Source organism: Pipra filicauda, unplaced genomic scaffold, assembly GCF_003945595.2.
Source record: "Pipra filicauda isolate LSUMZ 115617 unplaced genomic scaffold, ASM394559v2 scaffold69_size3009148_pilon, whole genome shotgun sequence".
Classification (NCBI taxonomy): Eukaryota; Metazoa; Chordata; class Aves; order Passeriformes; family Pipridae; genus Pipra; species Pipra filicauda.
The window spans coordinates 2,949,760-2,974,149 of record NW_024104864.1 but is presented as its reverse complement, the minus strand read 5'-3'; the positions used below and the strand labels follow the sequence as shown (position 1 = coordinate 2,974,149).

The 24,390-nt window shown below is 46.7% G+C and overlaps 1 protein-coding gene across 13 annotated transcripts; it reads left to right on the top strand.

Annotated features, from left to right (window-relative positions):
- The first annotated feature begins 1,071 nt into the window (after positions 1-1,071).
- ZNF384 (zinc finger protein 384) lies at positions 1,072-24,390 on the top strand. 13 transcript variants are annotated; one of them, XM_027730308.2, is made up of 11 exons: positions 1,072-1,264; positions 1,657-1,705; positions 5,430-5,496; positions 5,640-5,880; positions 6,191-6,521; positions 11,307-11,387; positions 18,504-18,728; positions 19,381-19,563; positions 20,384-20,462; positions 21,325-21,483; positions 21,643-24,390. In XM_027730308.2, the coding sequence occupies exons 3-11, from the start codon at positions 5,431-5,433 to the stop codon at positions 21,916-21,918; spliced, it is 1,641 nt and encodes a 546-aa protein (XP_027586109.1). In that variant the 5' UTR covers positions 1,072-1,264; positions 1,657-1,705; position 5,430; the 3' UTR covers positions 21,919-24,390. The 13 variants fall into 13 exon arrangements, with proteins under 13 accessions (XP_027586109.1, XP_027586108.1, XP_027586114.1 ...); XM_027730307.2 differs by having other exon boundaries at positions 5,426-5,496; XM_027730313.2 differs by having other exon boundaries at positions 1,657-1,726.

Below are 24,390 nucleotides of genomic sequence, written 5' to 3'. Positions count from 1 at the left end.
GCCACAGGTGAGGAAGGTAACCTAACCTGACCTGGGAGGTGGGCCCAGTGCCAAATTAACCCTGCCACGAGTAGCAGAATTAAATATATCGTATCTGAAAGTCTCTTTCCACATGAATTTTAAGGGTCTAAGACAGAGTAGAACAGCAAGAGCCAGCCTGGCTTGGCTACAGTCTGGTGTGGGGGTGAGCAGCCAGCCCGGCTCAGCCGTGTCACGGAGCGCCCCTGTGATGTCTTCTCCAGTAACAGCCTCATGCCTTCTCCTGCCCCGTTCAAGGCACTGTCTGCTGCTTCTAGCAGGAACTCCTGCTGCACAGCAACACACCCGGCAGTGCCAGCGCACGGGAGACAGCAGGAACTGCCAGCCAAAACTTGGGCGGGTTGGATCTGTGAGACCAAATTCTCAATGAGTGAGAACAAGGGTGAGCTGCAGACCCCTCTGGGGTCAAGCTGTGAACGGTCACAAATTAAAAAAATATTAGTATTTGGGTTACACTGAGCCTCTGGCTGGCAACTGCGGGTAGAAGGTTATCCCGCTAGCCTCCACGCCTGGCCGTGCCCTCCTGTTCCCTTCAGGGAATGAGATGGTCCAGTTTGCCCATGTGGCAGAAAGCCAGCTCGCTGGAAGTCCTTTCTGTCGGGTTAGCAAGACAAACACGTTTAGCCGCGTACCAGGGAAGCGCCTGAGCCAGCGCAGGCACAGGGGCAGGCTGGGACCCCCCCGTACCATGACAGCCAAACTCTGGGACAAATCCTCAGGAACAGCCCGGGACCGTCCCGGGCGCTGGCACCCACAGCCTTTAGGACAACCCCTCTGGACCAGCCCGCCGGTCCCGTCTCGCACGCGACGGCAGCCGAGTTATTTATTATTCATGAGGGCTCATGAATATTCACGACGAGGCCGTGTCCCGCGCGCATCACGTGACGGCGCGAGGCCGGAAGCGGCGCTGCCGGCGGGGCTCGCGGACGGCGCGCGCCCGCCCCCGCCCGCCACAGCCACTTCCGCCCTCGCGCCCGCCAGCGCCGCCTCGCGCGCCGGCGCCCTCCGCGCTTCCGGTAAGCGCGCGCGCGCCCGGCCCTCGCCTCGACCCCCGCCCGCGGGGACCCGCCGGTGCCCCCGCAGAGGGCAGCTCTGCCCCGGGCTGCCGCCGCTCCGCTTTCACACGAAACTGCCGATGACGCCGTTCCGCTCCGTTCGGCGACCCGGAAGCACCGAGGCGCGCACCGCCCCCTGACCCGGAAGCACCCCGCCGCTGCTCTTTCCGGTGAGGAGGCCGCCGCCGCCGCCGGAGCCGGGTCGGGGCCGCCGCTGGGGGGGAGCCCGGTAACGTGCGGGGCGGTGGGGCCGCGGGCGGGGGGCCGGGCCGCGGGGCTTCCGGGGCCGGGGCGATCCGGAAGCGGAAATGGAGGAGGGCTGTCTGTGTGTCTATCTGTCCCGCCGTCCGTCCCGGTGTCGGGCACTCCGTCGCGGGGCAGCCGCGCTCCGGGCCGGCCCCGCCCTCGGCCGGCGCGGGGGGAGGTGGAGGTGGGTGCGGGCCCCGCGGGAGCGCCCGTCCCGCACATGGCCGAGGCCAACCCGGCCCGCGGGCCCCGCGCAGCGCCCGGCGCTGCCATGCGGGACACCAGGCCCCCGGTAACCCAGGCGGTTTGTTTGCAGAGCCGGCCCTGGAAGGAGGAGAAATGCAAGAGGAGGGAGAGTGAGAGGGGTAAGGAGCTCCCGGAGCTGCGTGAGTGACTCTCGCCCCTGCCCCGGGGCTCCCGCCGGGAGGGACGGGAGGGAATGGCTCGCGGGTCCCGGAGGTGGGGAATTGAGGGCGTTGGAGCTCCAGGGTGAGGGAGAAGGGATTGAGCGCCTGGAAGGAGCTGAGGCGCAGGGTTTGCCCTCTGCCAGGCACCTGTTCCAACAGGCGCTCGATGGGTCGGGATGGAGGCTGCACGTTACCAGGGAACGGCACCAAAGTTCTGTGTCTGGGGTGCGGGTTTGGGATCCAGGGCTTTGTCCTGCACGTTCGGGGCATTCCTGATGTGAGTTTTAAAGGTGTAGCGGTGCTTGAACGTTTTGGCCCTCTTGAGTTCTGTGGAGGTATTTTTGCTTTTGATCTGACAGCCTATGTGGCCTTCAGCATCCCTAGTGTTTTGCTGCAATTAAGCCTAAAAGCTCCTTGTTATTGAACAGAGATCTTGGGCAGACGTAAAACAAAGTTTAAATCGTTCTTGAGTGTCACACTCAGGGCCTTTTGTCGACTGAAAACTTTGCTCCGAATAGAAAGTAAAAGCCAGGTATCTGGAGAATAAAGAAAGCCATGTTAAAAGTCAACCTCTGAATAAATACCTGCATATCCAACCTTGATTGTGCCTTCCAGAAACACTGCCTCTACCTCACCGTGTACTTGCATGTGTTTTTATCTATCTGTTTATGATTAAAGTGGTGACCCGCCAAGACGTATAAATCCAGCACGTTAAGTATGTGATTCTGTGAAGTACTCTGTGAGATCTAAACTCCAGATCCCTTGTCCCTTGTGAGTTCTCTGGTTCACTGGGTTGTTTATGTGGTGTTTGTACATTTGTGGTCTGTACATAGAAAGTGTTTTTGGTTTATATCAGGAGGGTACGTTGACATCTGTCTGATACTAGACTGGTGAATAGGAAGAAGGTCCCATCTCTGGCCTGTTTGTGGAAGCTGGGATGATGAAGGCACTGCAGTGGGAACGTGCTGTGGTACAGGGTTGAAGCTCCAGCCCATGTCTGGTAGTTATAGAGCAATTGGAAGGGTTACGTGCAGAGTTCTGGTAAAGTAAGTGTGAGCAGCGTCGAAGTGGGGGCTGCAAATAGGGGTGCATGTTTTCAAAATATCCCTCAGCCTAAAAGCGGGGTAGGGGAGGGACAGCTGTGGGTACGAGGACAGTAGTTTGGTGGAGGAATCTTACCTTTGTTTTCTGCCTTTGGAAGACTGGCTTGCTAGTGAACTTGCATGAAAGCTTCAACTCTTACACCATTTCTCCCTTTCCTCCACATTCTTATAACTCCAACACGCTTCAACCCTTCCAGCCAAAAATTTTGAGGCCTGGTAGTCTGCTTGAGTGTGAAGATTTTTGGATGGAGAGTTGTATTCTAAGAGAGTTTGACAAAAACAGTGTAGTCATCCTTTGAAGAATCAATAAGAGCCTTATTTTGACTTGCACACATTGTAAACTGAGCAAACAAAAGTTAAATGCTCTGTTAAGCTGTGGTAGGGGGACTAGATGGAGACAAGCAGCCACTGAGTGCCCTGGCCTTTGCTAGTCTGCGTTTTGGAATCTGGAGAGGACTTGCCTTTCATTCCTTGTACTTTTAAATAAGAAAGCTGCTGCGAGATTTTTGCTTAAATTGGCATCTTTCTGTTTAACTCCTGAAGTTTGCAGTTGAGTCCAAAGGAGTCTCGGAGAACTACAAAGTTTTTTTTGAAAATGCATCTAATTATTATATAAAACTTTATGTTTTTAGAGAATCAGGTTCACTTTGATGTTTTTGATGTGGAAGCTAAGAAAATAAGGACTTACTTATTTTAAAAACAAAACCAAAACCAAGCAAAAACCCCAAACTTGGAAATTCCAAACAAAATACCCTTCTTCATTCAGGTGGTACTCAGTTGCCAAGAATGTGTTCTCTTCATGTGTGCCCATCCTGTGGAAGAAAAAGGTCACGTAATTAAGCGTTACATGCACAGGGCTTTGCTGTGGGCAGTGTACTTAATAATTAATTTGCCTCAGAAAAGAAAGCAGAGGAAGGAAGGTAAGAGTGTTGCCCCATCAGACTCTGATTGAATCACAGCAGTGCAAATCCAGAGTAATTCAGTCAGGCAGTGAGCAGTCTGACTGCATGCCATGACGTAAGGTAAATAATTTATCCTTAAGTGTGTTTATTGGTTGATTTGCACTGAGTGAGTGAGGCAGGAATACTTGGCCTTGCTGTTGCATGAGCAATTCATAAAACCAAAATTATTGGGTAATTTAGTTCATTTAAATACTGCTTCTCTACATAGAGGAAAATTATCTTTGCATTTTGGCTCACATGCAGCAATTCCACATGTATTTATTCTGCCCTGATGTACGTCTGTGAAGTAAGTGTTTCATGCTACTCGAGGCATGCCTCTGAGCTTCCCTGACGGTTGAGACAGGCCATTCAGAAACAATATTGGTTTGTTAATTAGGCTGTGACAGAAATAGGAGCGGGACGGTTTGCAGGCAGCTGCATGAGAAACCTACAGCGGTTGGTTTCTCTGCCAGATGTACTCTGAGCACAGTTTTTACCACGTGTATTTTACCCACCAGTTTTGTCATATTTGTTCAGGAATAGCTATATCTTCTACTTCAGGAAATATCCTTTTGTTAATTTCTTTAGTTTTTGAATAGTGTTTTTGCAAGTGTAACAAACTTTGTCCACTAATACTTATTACACAGAGAATATAAGGATTAGAAAGGAAAGTGCTTCTTCAGTCAGGTGTTCCTAAAGAGGTTACACCTCTGTGTTCAGGAGACTCTCTTTTGATGTCTAACTGATCCTCTCAATGCATGGAGAGTTGAGGTGGAGCAGTGGGCACTTGGCTGGGGAGAGAGTCCTACAGAATCTTGTCCCAAATGTGGGAATGAAGTGAGTAATAGAGAGCCATGACATGATCTCACTTGGAAATAGGGTATCTCAGGAGCAGGGGAGTCAGTTATTTTCCCATGGCCTAGTCTCATTGGATGAGAGCAGGAATATTGAGTGATATTTCTGTCTTTCTTTCAAGAGTGGGGCTGGGGTGGGCAGTAGGAAGTGAGGAGCCCCAAGTTTTTGATTTCTTGGTCTGCTGTGGCTGTCTGTTATCTTGGGCAAGTCTGTTTCCCTCTCTCTGCCTGTCTTTCTTCCTGTGTAACATAATACTAATGTCCCTTTGCTGCATCTGAGTCCTTAGTGTTGAGCTGGGGTGGAGGGACAGGCAGGGTACAAAATTTTCACTGCTTGTGGGATCAGACTGTCTGTGACAGTGAAAAATGGTTTTCATCTGTATTTGCCTGGTTGCAGATGCACAGACTTCATTTATGCCATGTACTTGGGTGGATGATAATTGGGAAAATTTGGAGGTCTTCTAGGTTTCTAGTCAGTCCTTATTTTGCATGGAGGACTACTGGGCAAGAGGCATTTGAGATGGACCCAAGCCCATGGGAATAGCAGATGCCTTTTTCCCCTGAAAATAATTTTTTGAGTTGGGCAGATAGCTCAAAAGGGGGGAGAGGCTGCTCAAGAATGACAGGGGAAATTAAGGAACTGTCGCAGCATTAGACTGAGTCAGTTCCATGTTGGAGTCTCTTTGGGTTTAATGTTTTTTTTTGTGTGTGTCTGTCTGTCTGTCTTCCTTATCCTCCATTCCTCTTCCCTTCCCCTTTCCTCTTTCCCCCTGTGCCCAGCTAGGATGGAAGAATCTCATTTCAACTCCTCCCCGTACTTCTGGCCAGCAGTGCCCACTGTCTCGGGACAGGTAAGATCTTCCAACCTATTATGTTGGTCTTGTTTCCCATTAGAAGTCCATGTGTAAGTGTTTCTGTTGCATTTCTTGCTCAGCCAAATGCTGGGTGAAGTTGTGCCAGGGTATCCTAAAATCTGTCCTTCCTGCCTGTTTAGATTGAGAACACCATGTTTATTAACAAGATGAAGGAGCAGCTATTGCCCACAGAGAAGGGCTGCAGCCTGGCTCCCCCCCACTACCCTGCCTTGCTGACAGTACCCACCTCTGTGGCCCTGCCCACTGGCATCTCCATGGACTCGGACACCAAGCCAGAGCAGCTGACACCACACAGCCAAGCCCCTGTGACTCAGAACATCACCGTGGTACCAGTGCAGTCTGCTGGGCTCATGACAGCAGGTAGGGCACTCCAAAGTCTCCGACAGCATACAGAGGAGACTCTATAGTGGGGAGACAGGAGGGCCTGGAGAATCCTTTTTGGGCTGTCGATTATTCTTAGCCTTATTGATGGTGTGGATTGCCTGGGTGTGATTTCACTGTAAATTCTCTGTAAGTTTGACTTCCAGCAGTGGAAACTGGGAATGCATTGGGAGGGGAAGCTACCCTTCTGTTTGTGTTGTAGTCAAAAGTAGGTGCTTCTGTGGGATAAGGATGTTGGGCATAATTGGAGATGTAATAACTGACTTCCTCCATCTTCCTTTGTTTGCAGGTCCTGGTCTGGTGATAACTTCCCCGTCAGGTTCCCTGGTGACCACAGCCGCCTCTGCCCAAACCTTTCCCATCTCAGCTCCCATGATTGTCTCTGCACTACCCCCTGGCTCCCAGGCAGCCCTCCAGGTGGTTCCAGACCTGTCCAAGAAAGGGACGACTGCCCTCACTGAAGGTGGTGGGGGTGGTGGGGGTGGGGGAATTGCCCCCAAACCACCCCGGGGCCGGAAGAAGAAACGATTGCAGGAGTCAGGGCTGCCAGAGATGAGCGACCCTTTTGTGCTGACAAACGAAGATGATGAGGACCAGCACAAGGATGGCAAGACATACAGGTGGGGAGCAGGGTTAAACCTTGACTGTAACACTGCATGGGGATGGGGATGTATTTAACCCTTCAGAGGGTTACATGGGGAAGAAGAGATCTCTGCCTTTTTCCTAGAGAGTCTTTAAATAGAGAATCTTTGAGCTGCAGAAAGAGTTGAGTTTTCTTTCTAATCAGGAATGTTTGCAAGCTGGTGGGTCAACCCAAAACTAAGGATCTCCTTAGTAGACTTATATAGTCATTAATGTTCCTAGGTTAGTTAACGGATGTTATGGAGGCTAAACTGTATCCTTGATGCCATAGCCAGATAGTAAGGCTGGTGTACTGCAGAGTGCAGTGCTGTCTGGTGTAGCTGAGAGCCCTGGTGTACCTGGGTGCTCCTCAATTAGGACTCCAGTCTGTCCAGTGTAAAGACTACAGACTGGAGGCACACAGAGCAAGAAGTGAACTGTCGTGCGTGTTTGCTCCTGTATGCATTGCCCCATGTCATCTCCTCCTATTTCAGCATTCTAAACAAAAGAGGGGAAAAAGGTGAATTTTTTAATTAGTTGTAAGAGTGTTTCTGAATCATGAGTGTATTGGATAAGAGGGAGGAGAGTTCTGAGCCCTGAGGTTGGGTTTCTGAGCTTGGAGGGATGTGGCTTGAATTTACGAGTGGTGGGAAAGGCAGTGATTATCTAGGATGGACTTAAACCAGAGGATAAGGAGTATGGGTGTTTTAGAGAAGGTGGGAACCATACAGAGCAGACAAGTGGTAGGGAGGAAATGTGATGGTCTGTGTTGGGTGGGAAGCACTTATGTGATTCAGAGATAGGTGATTCTGACAGATGATTAAGATAAATGAGAGGCGAAGTAGTAACCAAATGGAAACAGAAACAGTAGATAGTCCTATGTCTTCTCACTTCCCTACAATGTGCCCAAGATCCTGTCTCAAAGTTTCCCTTTTGCCATCCTAAACCCTCTTTTTTTTTTTTTTTTTTTGGTACAGATTTAATTATGTTTCTAGAATTAAGCCATATCAATATGAAGTCATCTACACAGAATTGGTGCATCCACCTTGGGCACTGTTTCACTTTTAATTATAGCATTTTTTAAATGTTTACTTTTTTTAATCAACACAGTTAGTTAAATGGATATAAAACCAGAGCTTGGATCAGCCTTTTTATTCTCTTACCCAATGTCCCAGTTCTTCCACTTTGAAAATATAATCAGCGTATGGTGAAGAGGGGTGGGAGTGTTAGGTAGCTTGCTATTTGTAATCCCACCATTTATTTTGGGCCATAGCCACAGTTCCACACTTCTCAAGCTGCTTACAGTCTGGGTTGCTAATTAGGTTGTTAAATATGTATTTACAGGGGACACAATTGGCAGTGAACACTAGAATTAAAGCTGAACCAAGGCTTTAATTATAGCTCCTTGTTTACTTGTAAGTTTGGAAAAAAAATGCCCAAGACCAGGTGGAGTGACTCAGCAGAAACTTTATAAACACGCATAGTCTGTTTAACAGCTCATGGAATAGAATTTACAGGGAAAAAATGAATGAGTTTATATGTAGGAACATGTAATCGGGAAGATTTCCTGTTGTTATGTTTAGTCTGAGTGTGGTACCTCTGCCTCTTCCTCCAGCCCCCCTCCCAAGCAGGCCTTCCTCTGAGCAGTGCTAAGGTGTGGGATAGCTAAATTGAGATTTATTGAAGACCACCAAGGAGTACTTCTGCCTTCCTTGGAGCTTCCTCGTTGGCTGATGCTTTCTATGTGCAAGTTTGGAACTAAAAATGATTGTTGAAAAAATAAAGGAAAACGCTATCTTTTCTTGGAGCTGTGGGAGAGAAAACCTTTGTGAAATACAGTAAAATTGTTGCTCCATAATATGCATATGAATAGACTCGCAAGTTAAGACTTTGAGGACTGCTGGGTTCTTTCTGTATTCTAGAGGATGATTTCAGTAGTTCCCGTCACTACAGAATGCAGACATATCCCAGCTAAATTAAGACTGTGGGTGAGGTTCATCTACTCCTGTTCCCTTCTCAGGCTGGAGGAGGAGTTGGTATTCATATGACTACATTTGTATGATTTCACTGATTCCTATGATGAGACACTGAGAATAATCTATTCAGATGCCTGGAAGGAGTTTTACTATATTGATCAACGTGACTTTTTTTTTTTTAATACCCAATTCCTAAAGCCTGAGATTATTTTGTCAAATTTAATTAATTTTTTTGTTTCACATTTTCTTTTTGAGCTCTGTGTGCTCTCTTGTCTTGAGTGTCTGGGCATGTGGCTAATATCCATAATTCCTGACTCCTGCTGTGGTGATAAAGACAGAGTAAGGCCTTGAATGGGGAAGCACAGCCAGGCAGATGCGGAAGGAATTGGAGCACAAACCTTAATGTATTGCAGCTCATCCCATTCTCTGCTAAATGTAGAGATTCCTGCTCCAGCACATGGCAGCTGTTTTGCTGCTGTATCATCCCTAGAAGTGAATTAGTAGGCTGCTGTGAAAGCTGTGCAAGAATCTTTGTGACTAGGTCTTTCTTTTCAAGAAAAGGCGTGAGGCTTTTGCTAATGGTGGCATTGCTTGCGTATCTTGGACGTCTAGCCTTAGGATTAGTCTGGCAGAGTCCTTGGTGCTTTGCTTTGTGCTATTAGAAGAATGTTTGCACCTACAGGGGACAGCATCTAACCCAGTCCTGTGAAGCATTTTCTGTCATGAGTAATGTCACTTCAGTCTTGTCTGTATTTGTTGTCAGCTCTTCATTAATCTTCCCTGATGTCTTCGTAGAATTCACTTTTTCTGTGAAAAATGAGATCAGCATCAAGATTCTTTCTAGTAAGATGTGAAGTGTGAAGCACATGGCTGCTTCTCAGTGATGAGGAAAAGAGAACAAACAGATCCTGGATACAGTAGTATTGTTTCTTAGTATTGTGGTGCCTGTACCTCTGTGCTTTAGAAGTCTGTGCTGTGATGTGATCAGTGGACAAGACTGATGAAGTGGTTCAGCCTCTCTGGGCCAGATGATCAGGCTTCTCTGACAGTTCTCTAAATAGTTTCTTCTTTGCAAGAGAAAAGAGCTCTCTATAGGTGTTGCTTGGTTCCAGTATAAAGTTTGTAAAATCTAGGACAAATACCAATTGATAGTCTGGAATGGTTTTGCGAGCTGTACTTTGGAGCCTCAGATACCAACAGAAAGGTTGTAGGCTTGGGAAGGGCCTGACCATCATAGTGTGATTGACAAGCTCTCTCTTACCCACCTCAAGTTCTGAGTTTCCCTACTTTCACTGGGAAACAGCAGGGGGTTTGGGAGGCAATAAGCAGCTGAGGGACACAGGAAACTTCCGAGGCAAGTCCAAGGTGCAAAAGTGTACAGAAGCCTTAGCAAGTTGAGCTGTAGAAGGTGAGGAAGCTGGATGGAGGCCCTCATTAGTGAGAAGATTATGTACACCTGGGTGCCAGTGGTTTGAATACAGCAGGTGGGCATATTCTCAGGCATGTCTGATTTCAGGCCTTTTTTTCTGCCCTGGATTTAGCATGGCTGTTTGGTCAGTTTCCCATGGTTTTGAATAGACTTTGAAATCTGGCTTTTGTAAGCCATGTATGTCTGTGAGAATATTGTAGAATTTGCCCATTTGTAAACTTGGAAAAAATCTGTTAAGCATGCTCTGAGATGCTTTATAGTTTTGTGGTCGAAATATGTGAAAGTTATATCTTCTTTGACGTTTCTTGAGGGTTGCATGGCTCCAGGCAGTGACCAGACTTCCATCTCCACAGAAAAGATAAATACGCTCTAACATTCTCTCAGTTTCTGTACGAGGCTGGACTACATGTGTACTCTCTCTGGAACCATAGGCTAACACTGAATGGCCAAGCATGCTTTTCCTTCAGTCATGACTGCTCCTCCTGCTGCTTCAGAAGGAAGTCTTTAGTGCCCAGTGTGGACAGCAGTCTCCCCCCTCTGATGGGCACAAAGACAAGGTGTGAGAAGACACTACTTGGTTCAAATGTAGTAGGGATGAGAATGAGATATGTGCAGGGACTGGGGCTGTTTGCGTTGAGGAAATCTGGAAACTTGGTAGATAAGAGATGGGAATCAGAAAGGAGGAGAGAGAAAAGATAAGAGCCTACAAACTAGGGAATGCAGCAGAGGATGGGGAGCCTCTTTGCAAGGGAGAAATGGGGGAGGTAGCACAGGGATAAGCTATGAAGGGCCAAGACTAGCAGGAGGAAGAAAGACCCAGATCTGCTACGTGCTGGAAAATGAGGATATACCTAGAACTGGCAGAACACAGAGGGACAAGAGTATGGGATATGAACAGACAAATAGAAGCATGGGGGAGAGGAGACAAATCTTAGGCAACTGAGGGAATGAAATAGGGAAGAGTCCCTGCAGTAAAAGATAAAGAGGCTGGCACACGGGGCTAAAATGCTTGAGCCTGGGTCTTGGTGGGGGAGAGGGCGGATTGCTACAGGCTAGAAGGCTAAGGGCAAAGGGGGAATTAAGTTTGGAATGTCAGGCAGAAAGTTTGACCACATTCCCTCCAAAGCCTAGAAATACTAAACCCAATGTTTCTAAATTTTGCCATGTCTTTGAGGTCAGCACAAGAATATGACCTCCTCTGGCAAAGAACCTCATCTCCCTCTAAGGCTAGAAAAAGGTGACAAAGTATCGTTGCTGTCATTTATCATCCTAGCTGCAGTGGCAGAGGTCTGTGCAGTGGATCTTAAGATTGCTGATGACCAACATGGGTGTCAGTATGATGCCACATGTTGGAATTTCTGTTTGCTTTTTTTAACAAGTGGTTCCGTGAGCAGCGGAACTAATGAAGCCTGGTTTCCAGCGGCTCTCTCCTGTGTGGATTCTCTGATGTCTAATCAAGGGTGAGCTTACTAGCCTTTCCCTCAGCAGAGGGCTCCAAGAGAGTCTCTCTTCTTTCCCCAGATGCATATTTTTGAGACTTGTATTAACTTTTAAGATCCTTACCCTTTTTCCAGATTGGTTGAAATTGGCTTATGATCTCAAAACTCTTAAGGAGGACAGGTGCACATGCACATCTACAGGTACACACATAGTTTGTACACATAAGCTTTGCTTTGTGTATGAACACAGTGCTTGGAGGTTAGAAAATGGCAGAATTAGACTGGCCACATGCCTCAGGATATATAATAAGGTAAAAAACTTAAGTTATGGTAAGTTCTCTCCCTTCTGCTGAGATATTGTAACTGTGTGTGTGTGAATGCATGTACGTGCTCTCACTTGGCAGTTCATCAGAGTGCCAAGCAGAAAGAATTAATAGGAAAGGTTCTGCAGTCATGATTTTAACTTTGGCAAGTTACTTGTGTGTCAATGGAATGAGTGTGTGCAAGGGGAGTGAGGGGGACAACTACAGTTTCAAACAGGGAGAGAGAACTTTGAAACTATTTTGTTGCACATCTTATCTGATCACACCTTAATTTGGCCCTACTGAGTCAATGCACTTTGATACCATCCTTGATTAGTTATTGGTAGATGGTGGCCTGTCAGAGTCCTGCATGTTTACTCAGATAACATGAAAGGAATGTTCTATTAAAAAAAACCAAAATGCATTGACATGGGGTTGCGGAATTGAGAAGGATGGTTTGGGGAAGGCATTCGACTGCTGGTATGAAGAACTGTAGATTATGCCTGCCTCTGCCTCAGATTGCTGTGTTATTCTACAGTCACGTGGTTTGGGTCTGTAGATAATCTTGCCTTGAAGTGCGTGCAAATACGAGTTAGGTCTGGTCTTCAGTGGATTTGTGTTTGTCACAGGCTACGAGTGACCACAGACAGTTATCCTGAAATAATTAACATTTGGTCTTCCCAGAACTGTAATCTCAAGTATCATTGAATACTCCTCTGTTACAGGTTAGACCCTGTCTTGCTTTGCAAAAGGTTTACAGGTTAGACCCTGTCTTGCTTTGCAAAAGGTTTGCATCTCATAGTTATAGCATAGACACTTAAGTGAGCTGTGATATGAATGTATATAATATGAATTTTCCTTTAAAGAAAAAAAAGTGCTCACAGGTATTGGTTTGGCCACTCAAAATTAGTGGATATGTCTCTTTTACTGTGTTTCACTCCCTTTGCTTACAAAAAATAGACCAGGGACATTGTGGGTATAGATGAGTGTTTATGAAGCACTGGTATTTCTGTGATGGACACAACAGATGAGCGATTCTGCTTCATGAGGTTGGAATTGCATGTGGTCGACAAGGCTGGAGGCTGTTCAGAGAATGGTGATAGAAAACAGTGAATGCTTGTTTGTTAAGTATCTCTCTGTGCAACATAATAAGGATGCAGTTCTGTGAAAACAGTCAATAAGGCTGTATCAGAATGCACCTGCATTGCAGAGCCAAATTATGGTGACATGGATGAACTTAATCTTGGTGTTTCCAAATTTACTGTAGTGCTTTCTAATGGGCCTTTTGTATTTTTTTAATTTTAGCTTTTGTATGTTATCACTATATCAGGAAATACCTTATTGTGTTTTACTGTTTTGTTGGTCTTTTATGCTAATGGTGACTGATTTCAAAAATCGGTAGACTGTCTTAGGCCTGATATTCAATGATTTGAAGGTCAACAGGAAGTCATGACTGATAAAGATAAAAGCAATTCTGGTGGATCGCTGAAAAAAAAAGGGGATCTTTATGTGGTTGTAAACTAGAATTATTCAGACAAAATATATTGTAATACAGCCCAATGGAAGACTTAGCCTTTTGGGTACTACTGAGTGACTTTTCCAGCAGTCAGGGATTGAGGTGCAAGTATTTGGACAGTGGAAAACATTATCAGACAAAAGTGTTCTATTGGATACTATTGAATGTCTTTGATCTAAAGATAAGGAATATGGAGGAACAGTATCCCAGAACGCAATGACTGTGGAAAAAACTTTTAGGAAGTAAGTGAAATCATGAAAGCTCCCAGTGCGAAACTGTGACAGAAAAGGGTAAGTGCAACTGTTGAAAGCATAAATAATGGAGTCATTAAAAGAAGGCAGGCAACTTGTGAAGTATGCTGAAATACCACAAAATTCTGGGTCTGGTATTTTTAAGGTCATTTGGAAAATGGACAAAATGCAGGAATGCCCTCAAATCTGAGAACTGGGAAAATGCCATATGATGAGAGCATTTAAAAACACTCACTGCCGTGCCAGGAAAGTGTGCTTTTCTGCAGCCTTATCAAGCCACCAGGTGACTGAAGGACTGTGGAAATAAGTTGACTGAGATTTCTGAGCGTGGCTGATAGATTTGATATACATGCCAGTAGTGTAAATTGTTACGTGGAGGTGCAGCGTTGCCTTTTGAATAGCAGCTGATGGTGGTTGTGCCAGTGTGGAAGCAGAGGTACAGTTCACATGCTTTCATTTGGCATCTTAGTACTCACTGACTTTCTTTAGGTGTTACCCAAGTTTTCTACCTGTGTAGCTTTTGTCTCCTTTCCCTTGCCTCTTACAAAATATTAACAAAAAAATGTTTAACTTCAGCTTTACGAAAAAAAAATCAGGGGAATTAGAGGGTTAAGTTAGCATTTATCATGAACTGTGCATCCATTATTATGCTATGCTTGCATTAGTTACTTCATTAACTCTGCATTGCAAAGACAGTACATTTGTTTCCTTGCTAAATGAACTGCTGACTCTGACAGCCTAAACTTACTCTTATCATCTAGTTTAACTTCAGACCTTCCTGTTTTGATTTTTATTTTAACTTGTGGCCTAACTTGTATTTGTAGCCTAACAGAAGGAGCAAGGACTCAGTTAAACTTGTAAGACTAATCTCAGTAGATACTAAGAATTTGAACTCTCAGAGCTATGTAAAAGCTTACATAGTTTTCACAACTGTGATATTAATTAATTAAGCACTTGATTGAAAAAGGCTGTTAATCCATGTCAGGCAAATTTTACTATGAGCTGGTATTTCAGATGGTATTTTATCTCCTAACAGCATCGGATGAATGAGGCGGAACATTCCATGAAAAGTGGAAAAAAATACAGTACTGTGTGCCACAGAGTTGTAGTCTAGTTGCTATAAGCATCATTTTGTTTATGACTCATCGTGATGACTTTCATATGGGAGCAGAACTAGAATTGTACATACACCTTTTACTGGCATTTCATGATTTTTGAGGGTGTTTCTGTCTAACATGAACATTCTCTGAATGTCTCCCTGTATTTCCCTGCAGATTCCCTATAAAAAGAAAGCATTATAAACATTGGAAGGGGTTAATTTTGATCTCTGGCATATGGCTGAATGCTAATCTAACTATTGATATGAGCCTCTGTATTATTAAGGATATTTTCTCAAGGCTGTCTGAATTTGCAGAGCCATAACAGGCAGCTGCAGGGATGTTGTGTCACACTGTCAATGGGAATGCTGCAGTCATTTCTGCTACTTGCTCTCAGAAAGAATACGATGAAAGGAGTGGTAGTTTAGAAGCACAGTGGAGAGACAATATTAAAAATGGATATTTTTTTTAAAAAATAGAAGGGGAGGAAAAATCAATTACTTCATATAGTGCTTCATTCATGCTTAGCAAGGAGCATTCCCTACTTTTCCTCTCTCCAGCCAGGAGACGTTCACTGAAATAGAATACTGAAATGCTGCTAGTATCAGATGGGATGTTCTCATTATCCATATAAATTTAACATTTTTTTGAATCCATATTTGCCCACTAGAGGGCTGATTGCATCTTCCCCTTTAATATTTGATGTTGTCTGAGGCAGAATGCAAAGGCCTTAATTAAATGGATCATTTGTTCCCTTGAAAAAACCTGATACCACACAATATAAAACTCTGAAATAGAGCTTTCTGCTATATTCCATGGCTTGTTTTAACTCATAAGGCTCATGAATTTGTTAATGCTGTATAACATTCTTGCTCTCTCAGGGTCGATGCTAATTAGATAATTAGAAAATGAGTCCTCACAAGATTTTCTTTTTGAATGTTGTTTGAAAAACAGTATCAGAATGTCTGTTGCTGTTAAATTCAGACAACATGGCTTTGTTTGTTTGTTTGTTTGTTTCAGGGTTTGTTTTGATTTATTTTTTTTTTTTTAGGGATGATTTTGCTAACAGGTTTATCATTTTTATGCAAGTGCTGGGGAGGTTTTGAAACACCTTCATAATTTTATTTTGAAAATAGAAAAGGATGTTTCATTAAACTTTTATTTTATGGAATTTATGTCCTGAAGGCAGGTACCTGACAAAGCAAATAAGTAAAGGATGCGCAGAAGTTATGGAAAATAAAGTAGATGGCTTTATGGCACTGCAGATTTAATGCATGGGACTACTTAGACTTGATGGAATGGTAAAGTTCATGAATTTTTCACATCGGAACAGACTATTTAAAATGTAGAGTCATGTGCCCAGCATAGATAAGATTAATGCCCAGCATTCTATTTAAACTAGAGCAAAACCTTTCGAAGGGCATTTCTCTTAGAAAGGCAGCTGGATTCTCAAAATGTTGATTGTAAGGGCCAAGTCATTGATACCATGCTATAGCCTCCGAGTGTTGTTCCAAAGATGCATTATTCACATGGTTGGGAAATGCCTGTTTCCTCTTAGGTTTTTAACTTCTAGTGTCAGTTATTGTTTCTCGTAATACCTTTCTTTGTTCATAAAACAAGCTTCTGATAGTTGCTATTTTTCTCCTTAGATAGATTTATTTGGGTATTGACCAAGTTATCTTTTAAGCTTTACTCCAAACCTAGACAAGAGTTGCTGAATCTTTCCTGCAAAACCCATTTTCCACATGCCATGATTCTTTAAGTTTGCTGAGCCTGCTGAGTTTTTCAGTAATTGTTGATGACATGGACTTCAGAATTAGACACGCTGTTGCACAAATAGTCGCTCCACTCCTGTTTACAAAAATGATACCTGCTATTCCCCTTTGTTTTGGTGAGCCATATTAGCACAGCATTACACTGGGAGGTTGTTCTCAGTTGAATGGTTCCTTGTCAGAGCAATGATGTTGTGGAACGGGGTTCGGTTGAGAAGGAGCTTGATAAAAGTGACGCAGGGGATTATGCTGTAATTGCTTGCATTAGCAGCAAACTGGACTTGGTGACTCAAAGGTAATTTTCAGTTCAGTATTCACCTTAAAGTTCTTTCTAACGTTGCTGCTTTCAAGGATACACAGTCATCATCCCTGTAAGTACTACGTGATAACTGCAAAATACATATGCTGTATTCAAGTCTAGCATTTCGGGAAGTCTAGAACAAACTGCGCAAGTGTTTGATTTATAAACCAAGAGCTACATTTTTTAAAAGATCATTCTGATGTTCCTTTTTACTCCTTATATCTCATAGATGTAGGGATAAACAGCCAAATTGCTTCTGTTTGTTGATTTCAGGAGGGATTGGTGTGTGTGTGAGGAGGGATTTACGTAAGGACGTATTTAGCTTGCGTGTTCTGTTAGGGTTTGCAATTAAAACGGATTAAGAGAAAGATGAAGGTAGGACATGTGGGAACAACTGTTAGAAATGATAATGAATGTAAAAGAACGATGATGGAGAGGAAGAAAATGTTACAGCAGTTGTGTGTTGGAGTGCCTGCTAGGGAGGCATGGCTTTCAGCTACATGGCTTGAAATCAAGCTGTGGCTTGGAAGGGCCTGTGGAAGTTAAGGTATGTGCTGGATAAGTACTGCCTACATTACATGCACTAATCAGACTGCACACTTCATAAAGCTTCTGGCTCCAACATAAATAGTCACAATAGTAGATGTAATGAAGTATCCTCCTTCAAGGAGATGGATATGGGAAGAGCAGGACCAGCTCTCTGTGGCTTGTAATACCTGCAGAGACTTTTGTGACTGAGCAGTTTTGTAAATACTTGTAAAACTAGAGGAAATTCCCAGACAAAAACACTGAAGGTTGAATTCATGTTAACCAGACTTCCTCTGCGTGTCATTTCTTCTCTCAAAAGTGACCTGGGAAGTTAGATGTGCAGGTTCAATTTTTGTCTCTAATTGAAAAGTCTGAAGATGGAAAACCTAGTTTCAGATAACCCTTAAGTATGCCCCTTGGTTGACACATATTTGAGGGGTGGCGGGAGGGGGAAGTCCAGTAACTTGGATGCAGCTTCTATCTCTCTGTCAAATTATCAACCACAAAAGCTTTTAGCATCTTGAATTGTAAAACAGTGCGAGCTTCTCTCAACAGCCTGGTGACGTGGTGGAGGAACAGTTTTTAACAGCAGCATCCATAGCAGAGAGATGCCAACTGCTTCTTCCTGTTCAAAGAGTCTGTGTTTTACCAAATACGTTTCTGATCGTTATGGGAACAGATGGATCCAAACTCCCAGGCAAAACATTTTGCATCATATCAGTAAGACTGAAATGATGAAAGCCCATTAGACCAATGAAATACCACATTTGGTATCCAGAGTATCTTTGTGACATTGACTAGGAAAGCAGCACTGTTGTTATTCTCAGCATTTTGTATTTTAAATTCTCCGGTGTCTTCTCCAAAAATGGGAACAGAGTTATGTGGGTTTGGTCATAACTGCTTTTGTGGACTTGGCAGTACATGGAATTAACTTCTGTTATGAAGATCAGCCTTAACCTGGGATTTCCAGGTTTTCCAAGCTTTTTTTTGACTGAAATAAATCTCAGATGAACAAAGTAGGGGTTTTGTCTAGGAATTATTCCTGCTCCCTTAGGATTGCTATTGGAAAATTTCCAAAGTAGTGCCCTGTCTCTCTTGCAAGCCTAATAAATTGGCCTCTTGGTTTCTTCCAAGACCTTTACTTGTCTGGCTGCAAGGTATCATGTGGTCTGTTCTGCCAGTTCCTAGCTTAAATTTGTGCCCTTGGAGTACTTGCAGCTGAGCAGTGTCCCAGGTGAAACCTCCCCAGAACCACATAGTGAGAAAATATCCCTTCTTCACTCATTTGGAAGATCCCATCCAGTTAGAATTGATCCATATTGGGGCTTACCCCCATGTGACACTGTCTCTTCCCCTCACCCCGGTCCCAGGTGCCGGATGTGTTCGCTGACCTTCTACTCCAAGTCGGAGATGCAGATCCACTCCAAGTCCCATACGGAGACAAAGCCACACAAGTGTCCTCACTGCTCCAAGAGCTTCGCCAACAGCTCCTACCTGGCCCAGCACATTCGCATCCATTCAGGGGCCAAGCCCTACACGTGCAGCTACTGCCAGAAGGCCTTCCGCCAGCTCTCCCACCTGCAGCAGCACACACGGTAAGGGCTGGAGGAGGCTGGGGGCCCTCTGCACTGCATGTTGCCGTCATCCCAGCATGCTGTGAGCACCCTCAGTAGGCGACTGCCTTGGGGAGACCTTGCTGGTTTTCACAGGCCGGTCAGGTCTCGTACTCGACAAGTCGGCAGTAGCGGTATCTGACGCATGAGACTTGGCCCTGCTGTGAGGGGCTGGGTATGCTCAGAGGCTGGCGCTGCTCAGCCTGAGGGGCATCTGCAGTGGAGTGACAGTTTCTGACAGGAGGCAGGGCTGGTTATGTCAGAGTGAGAGTAGTGTTGGCATAGGAGGACTGTTGCCTGTCACCCCAGCATAGTTCTGCCAAACATCTCAAGTCCAGGCTTGCAGCCCCCCTGCTATTTCAGCTGTAGGCTTCCCACACACGGGTCTGCCAATGCCCCTCAGTCCAAGCTCTATGGTTCCTCTCTCTGGATCCTCCCCCGGTGCAGACAGACCATGGTCTCTTGAATCCAAGGGGAGCACGGTTTGAGACCAAGCGAGCTCATGCTGTGTTTGGAGTTCCTCTGTGTAGCAGATAGCGTGGTGCTGTCCCACCCCCTTTGTGCCCTCATTCCATCAGCACTAGCCAGATGGCGGTCATGTCCAACTGCTGCTGCTCCTCCTCCTCTTCGGCAGGATCCACTCCAAGCTCCACACGGCGATTGTCAAGCCGCACAAGTGTCCTCACTGCTCCAAGAGCTTCGCCAACACATCCTACCTGGCCCAGCACCTCCGCATCCACTCGGGGGCCAAGCCCTACACCTGCCGCTACTGCCAGAAGGCCTTCCGCCAGCTCTCCCACCTGCAGCAGCACACACGGTAAGGGCCAGAGGAGGCTGGGGGCTGGCCCTGGCCCCCCCGCGCTGCCGGCATGCACCTGTGGAGCACGCGCGCCAAGCATGCGGGGGGCGGGCGGGGAATGCGGCCGGCTGCACCCCCAGGAGGAGGTGACCCACCAGAGTGGACGGAGTGGAGGCTGCGCAGGAGACACTGACCACGTCAGGGCTGAGGTGGGCACGTGCTGTCCCTGGGGATCCTTGGTCTTGCACCGTGGGTGGCACAGAGAGAGAGAGCGATAGAGAGAGAGGCATTGGCTGCAGGGGATCCCAGCCTGGCACCACGGGGGTTGGACTGAGTGTGTGGAAGCTTCTCCTGGCATTGCAGGGGGACAGGGACAGATTAACACTGTAGGTGATCTCAGCCTGTTATGTAAAGGGAAAAGTGTTGGAGTGTCTATCCTGAGAAGGAACAGAGCTGCTTTCTTGGTACTGTGGAAGCAAGAGAACAGGTCATTTGGGACTCCTGAGCTTGGAGCAGGGAGCCTGGACCTCCAGACCCCTTCCCAACACATTTTCAGGTGGCCCACGTGCTGAGCTGGCAAGGCATTCATTCATAAGCTCTTGCTCCTCAGCCCTAGTCACTCTCTGAAATCTGCTTGACTGCTTGTCTTCTCTAACTTCTAGCTGGACATGGGAGCTGGGCAGAGCTCTATGTCCAGATAGAACAGCATCTGGAGGCAACATCATCCCTTTCCCTGCTCTCCTGAGTGGCTGTGAGATTTGATCACAGCATCAGGCCCTGGCAGCCTGCCCTGCCTGCCTGCTCACTGCCTCCCATTTGTGCTCTTCCTCCTCAACAGTATCCACACCGGGGACCGACCCTACAAATGTGCTCACCCTGGGTGTGAAAAGGCTTTCACCCAGCTTTCCAACCTGCAGGTAAGGGGCTGGGTGTGTCCTGCTTGCCAGTGGGGGTGGCAAGGATGCCAATGCTGGGGGAGGTGGAAGAATTGGAGCAGCTGGGAAGAGAGTGAAATAATACAGAAAAGCTATCGAAGCCCTGGGCCCAGGAGAAATTCCTGACTTTTGTGGCAGTAGTGACCCAAAGAAGTCACATAAATGGTTGCATCCTGTAAAACTGTAAACTTGACTTGAAAGCAGTAAGACCTTGACAAAGTCCCTCTCATCTCTTCTGCAATTTTCTAACTTTGTTGGAGCAAGACTTGCAAAATGTTTGTTACACCAAATAAAGTCTGGGTATTTGGTTGGGTTTTTTGTCTGTTTGACAATGATATGGAGTGCATAACGGTAGGGATTTAAGAAAGCAGAAGTGGTGTGTCCTGTTGCAGTATCCTGGAGGAGGGGAACTACGGGGTGTGCCAAATAGCAAAGAGTTGTAAACACCTGCAAGCAGTTAAAGCAAATCCTGCCCTGAAGGTATCAGATGCAGGGAGCAAATGTGTATGGAGACAGAAGAGGAGAGACCAAGAAAAGGAAAAGACTGAGAAAGAGTTGCATGGAAACTAAGATAGGGGTTGTCGAGCATTAGGAGTCTCTGCTGTCCAGAGATGCCTACTATGCCTGGGAAGAAAGGGGAAGGTGTGAATGGGGAAGGTGTGGTGGGCTGGTGGGAGAAGCTCTGTCCCCTATGCTAGGAGCCATACCTTCCTCAGCAGTCGGGAGCCTAGGGAGCTTGGGGCCTGTCTGGAAAGGGGTGTCAGAGATAAAGCCGTCTCCAGTACTAATACTGACTTCCTTCCTCGTGCTTGTTTTCTCTTCGCTCCCCACTGCTGCCGCGCAGTCCCACAGACGGCAGCACAACAAAGACAAACCTTTCAAGTGCCACAACTGCCACCGTGCGTACACGGATGCTGCCTCATTGGAGGTACACCTGGCTACGCACACGGTGAAACACGCCAAGGTCTACACCTGCTCCATCTGCAGCCGGGCCTACACCTCGGTGAGTGTTTGCTGCCCTGGGGAGTGGCAGAAATGGACACGCTTCCCAGGGAGCATCTCCTCCAGATCCAATGGGATCTGAGCTGTCTATGTCCCTCCCTGTTGGCCTTGGCTTTTGTGAGCATTGTTCCCTCCTCTCACACCGTTCTTCCCATTGCAGGAGACGTACCTGATGAAGCACATGCGGAAACACAACATCCCTGACCCCCAGCAGCAGGTGGTTCAGGCACAAGCCCAGGCCTCGCAGCAGCAGCAGCACTTCCAGCCGCAGGGCGGGGGGGCAGCAGGGGGCCCTTCTGGAGACACTAACCAACCCAATCCTCCCCCCCAGTGCTCCTTTGACCTGACTCCTTACAAGACTTCAGAGCATCACAAGGACATCTGCCTCACTGTCAGCACCAGCGCCATCCAAGTGGAGCACCTCTCCAGCTCCTAGAGAGACCTCAACCCAGGGAGCAGAACGCCTCTTGTGCATAGCCTGTGCCCAGGGGCACCGCCTGTGCAGCGGCCCTCCTTGTGCAACAGTCTCCGGCCTCTCCTCCTGCAACAGCCTCTTCTGGCCGTGTAACCCTGTTCATGGCAGCCCCTTGAACAACAGCCTGTCTCAAGGGGGTGCTCCTTCTGTGCAACAGCCTGCCTGGTAGGAGGATGCTTCCTTGTGCAAGAGCCCCTTTCCTGTGCTGGGATCACTTCCTCATGCAAGAGCCCCTCCTTTCAAACCCAAAGAAAGGCCCCTGTTTTGCCTTCTCTCTCACTGTAGGATGCGTATGAAGGGGGGTTGCGTGTTGAGACACACGGTGGATGGGATGGAGAGACGGCCCTTGTACGTACAGGGGCTTGGACACGTTTTCAGCAGGCCACAGAAGAATGTGGCAGGGTTCACAGCTGGATGGGGTTCTTTGAGGATTGCCTTGAGTGTCTAAGAGAGAAATATCCATTCCTGTCCTTCCTGCTTGAGAAAGGGAGGAGGGGTCGCTCGTCCTGCCCCAAGGACTGGATGGGAGAAACCTTCTCCCCAGTGGAAGGGGAGACCAGTGGAGGGGGGAGAGGTGAGGCATGTTCTCTGAGACGGACAGGTGCCTGCACTGCTCAAGGGCTGTGGAGTATTGCATTCTTTCTCCTCCCCTGGTGGAGAGCAATAGAGGGGAGTCTGTCTGAACTGGCTGCTGCCTCTCTCTCCCAGCTGTCTGAGCAGCATGATGGCCAAGGCCCCGTAGGAATGTGGGTTCCTGCTCATTGCTCTTCCTGCCTGTTGTGGATGATATCCTAGCAGCTTGTACTCCTCCTCTCCCTCCTGCTTTTCCTCCCACCTCCTCAGAAAAGCCTGCAGGCATCAACAACAAACCAAAAAGCAACTAGAGGGGGGTAAGAGACTGCCAAAATAATCATCACCCTTCTCTCTGCTCCCTTTCCTGTAAGGTGGAAATGACAGCAGTTCTCGCACTCACACACCTGTCCTGCCCTCAGTTTCCCAAAGGGAAAGAGGAGGAGGAGGAGGAGGAGGAATAGACCAGTCTTTTCAAGGAGCCAGCAGGAGGCAGGGAAAGGCTAGCTTCTCCTGCTCACCTCCCGCCAGAGTGTTCTCCCAGGCTCCCTCTTGCCAAGACGGGCTGGACTCACACGGCAGTGGTGGCCTCTTCTGGACCCTGGTCATGGGAGAGAATCCCCAAAAGGTGGACAGTGGAGAGAAGGGGATGAAGATCCCCACAGAGAGACCAATCTAATGAGAAGGGGGAGCCAACAAGAATAAACTGAAGGCCCCTTGAATTTATATATATATATATATATAAATATCTATTCCCCACCCCTGGCCCGCTCTGTCCTTGCTGTAACTGTTTCTATCTCTGTGTTTATAAAACGCATTATCCTGGCGAATTTTTATTTTCAATCTTTGTTTGTTTTTCCCTTTCTCTTCGTCTTCAATTCTTCTTCCCCTTTTTTTTTATTGGTCCACATGACTGCTAGTCTTGTGTGTCACTTGTTAGTTTCTTTGGATCATGGAGGCTGACTCGGAAGAGATTGAGAAGGCAAGGGAAAAAGCATGTTGTTGGGTTTTAAAATCAGTCACCCACCCAAAAGCATATAGAATCCCAGACTTCTGTATGAACAACCAATAGGGGCTTCTTATTTTTTTTTAACCACCCTGTATGGAAATAAATTGGTGTAAAAGGCTTCTTGAAGGTGCTGCTGTGAGCACCCTGCCCCTGTGACGTGTGTTCCTTCCCCCTGCACCAGACCACTGCACGAGCATCTTGCTGCCGTGAGTCCCGAGCGGCTGTGTGGGTGGATGCAAGGGCAGCACATCCCTGCCTTTGGGCAGTTTGCACAAGGAAAGCAAGGAGCCTGTGGCAGAAACCTTTTTCTCTGTGTTTAGTCACCAGGGTTGGCTGTGAACAGTTGGAGTGTTTTGTAGATGTGTAGGTTAGGCTATAAGAAGCTGTCTGACTTGCCTCCTGCGCTTCACAGGTGACATTTCAATCCATTTATCCTGTAGTGCGCACCAAGAACTAATGGGTATTTAAACTATGTGTTGACAAAATCTATTGGCTTGATTTTTGAGGCACTGGGACACAGAATCCCTTCCATTGGTAGCCTGCTGCAAGGGCTTCGTGTTCTTGCTGTTTAAATATTTCCGCCAGATTTCTCCTTGCTTTGGCTTCTGGTCACTAGTTCTGAATACATGCATCCTGCTGGTTCAGAGAGCCTGAGCACAGTGGTGCTTTTTCCCCTGGACTGGTATTTAAACACTCTAGTGTCTCTTCTCAGTCCACTTTTTAACAAGCTAAATAGATGAAACTCTGTAAACCTTCCACTGTAAGGGATTTCCTCCAGCCCATAAATTATTCTTGTCTTTTCTTTCTACATCTTGTCAAATTTTTCAGTATCTTATAAAAATGTTCCTTTTGGA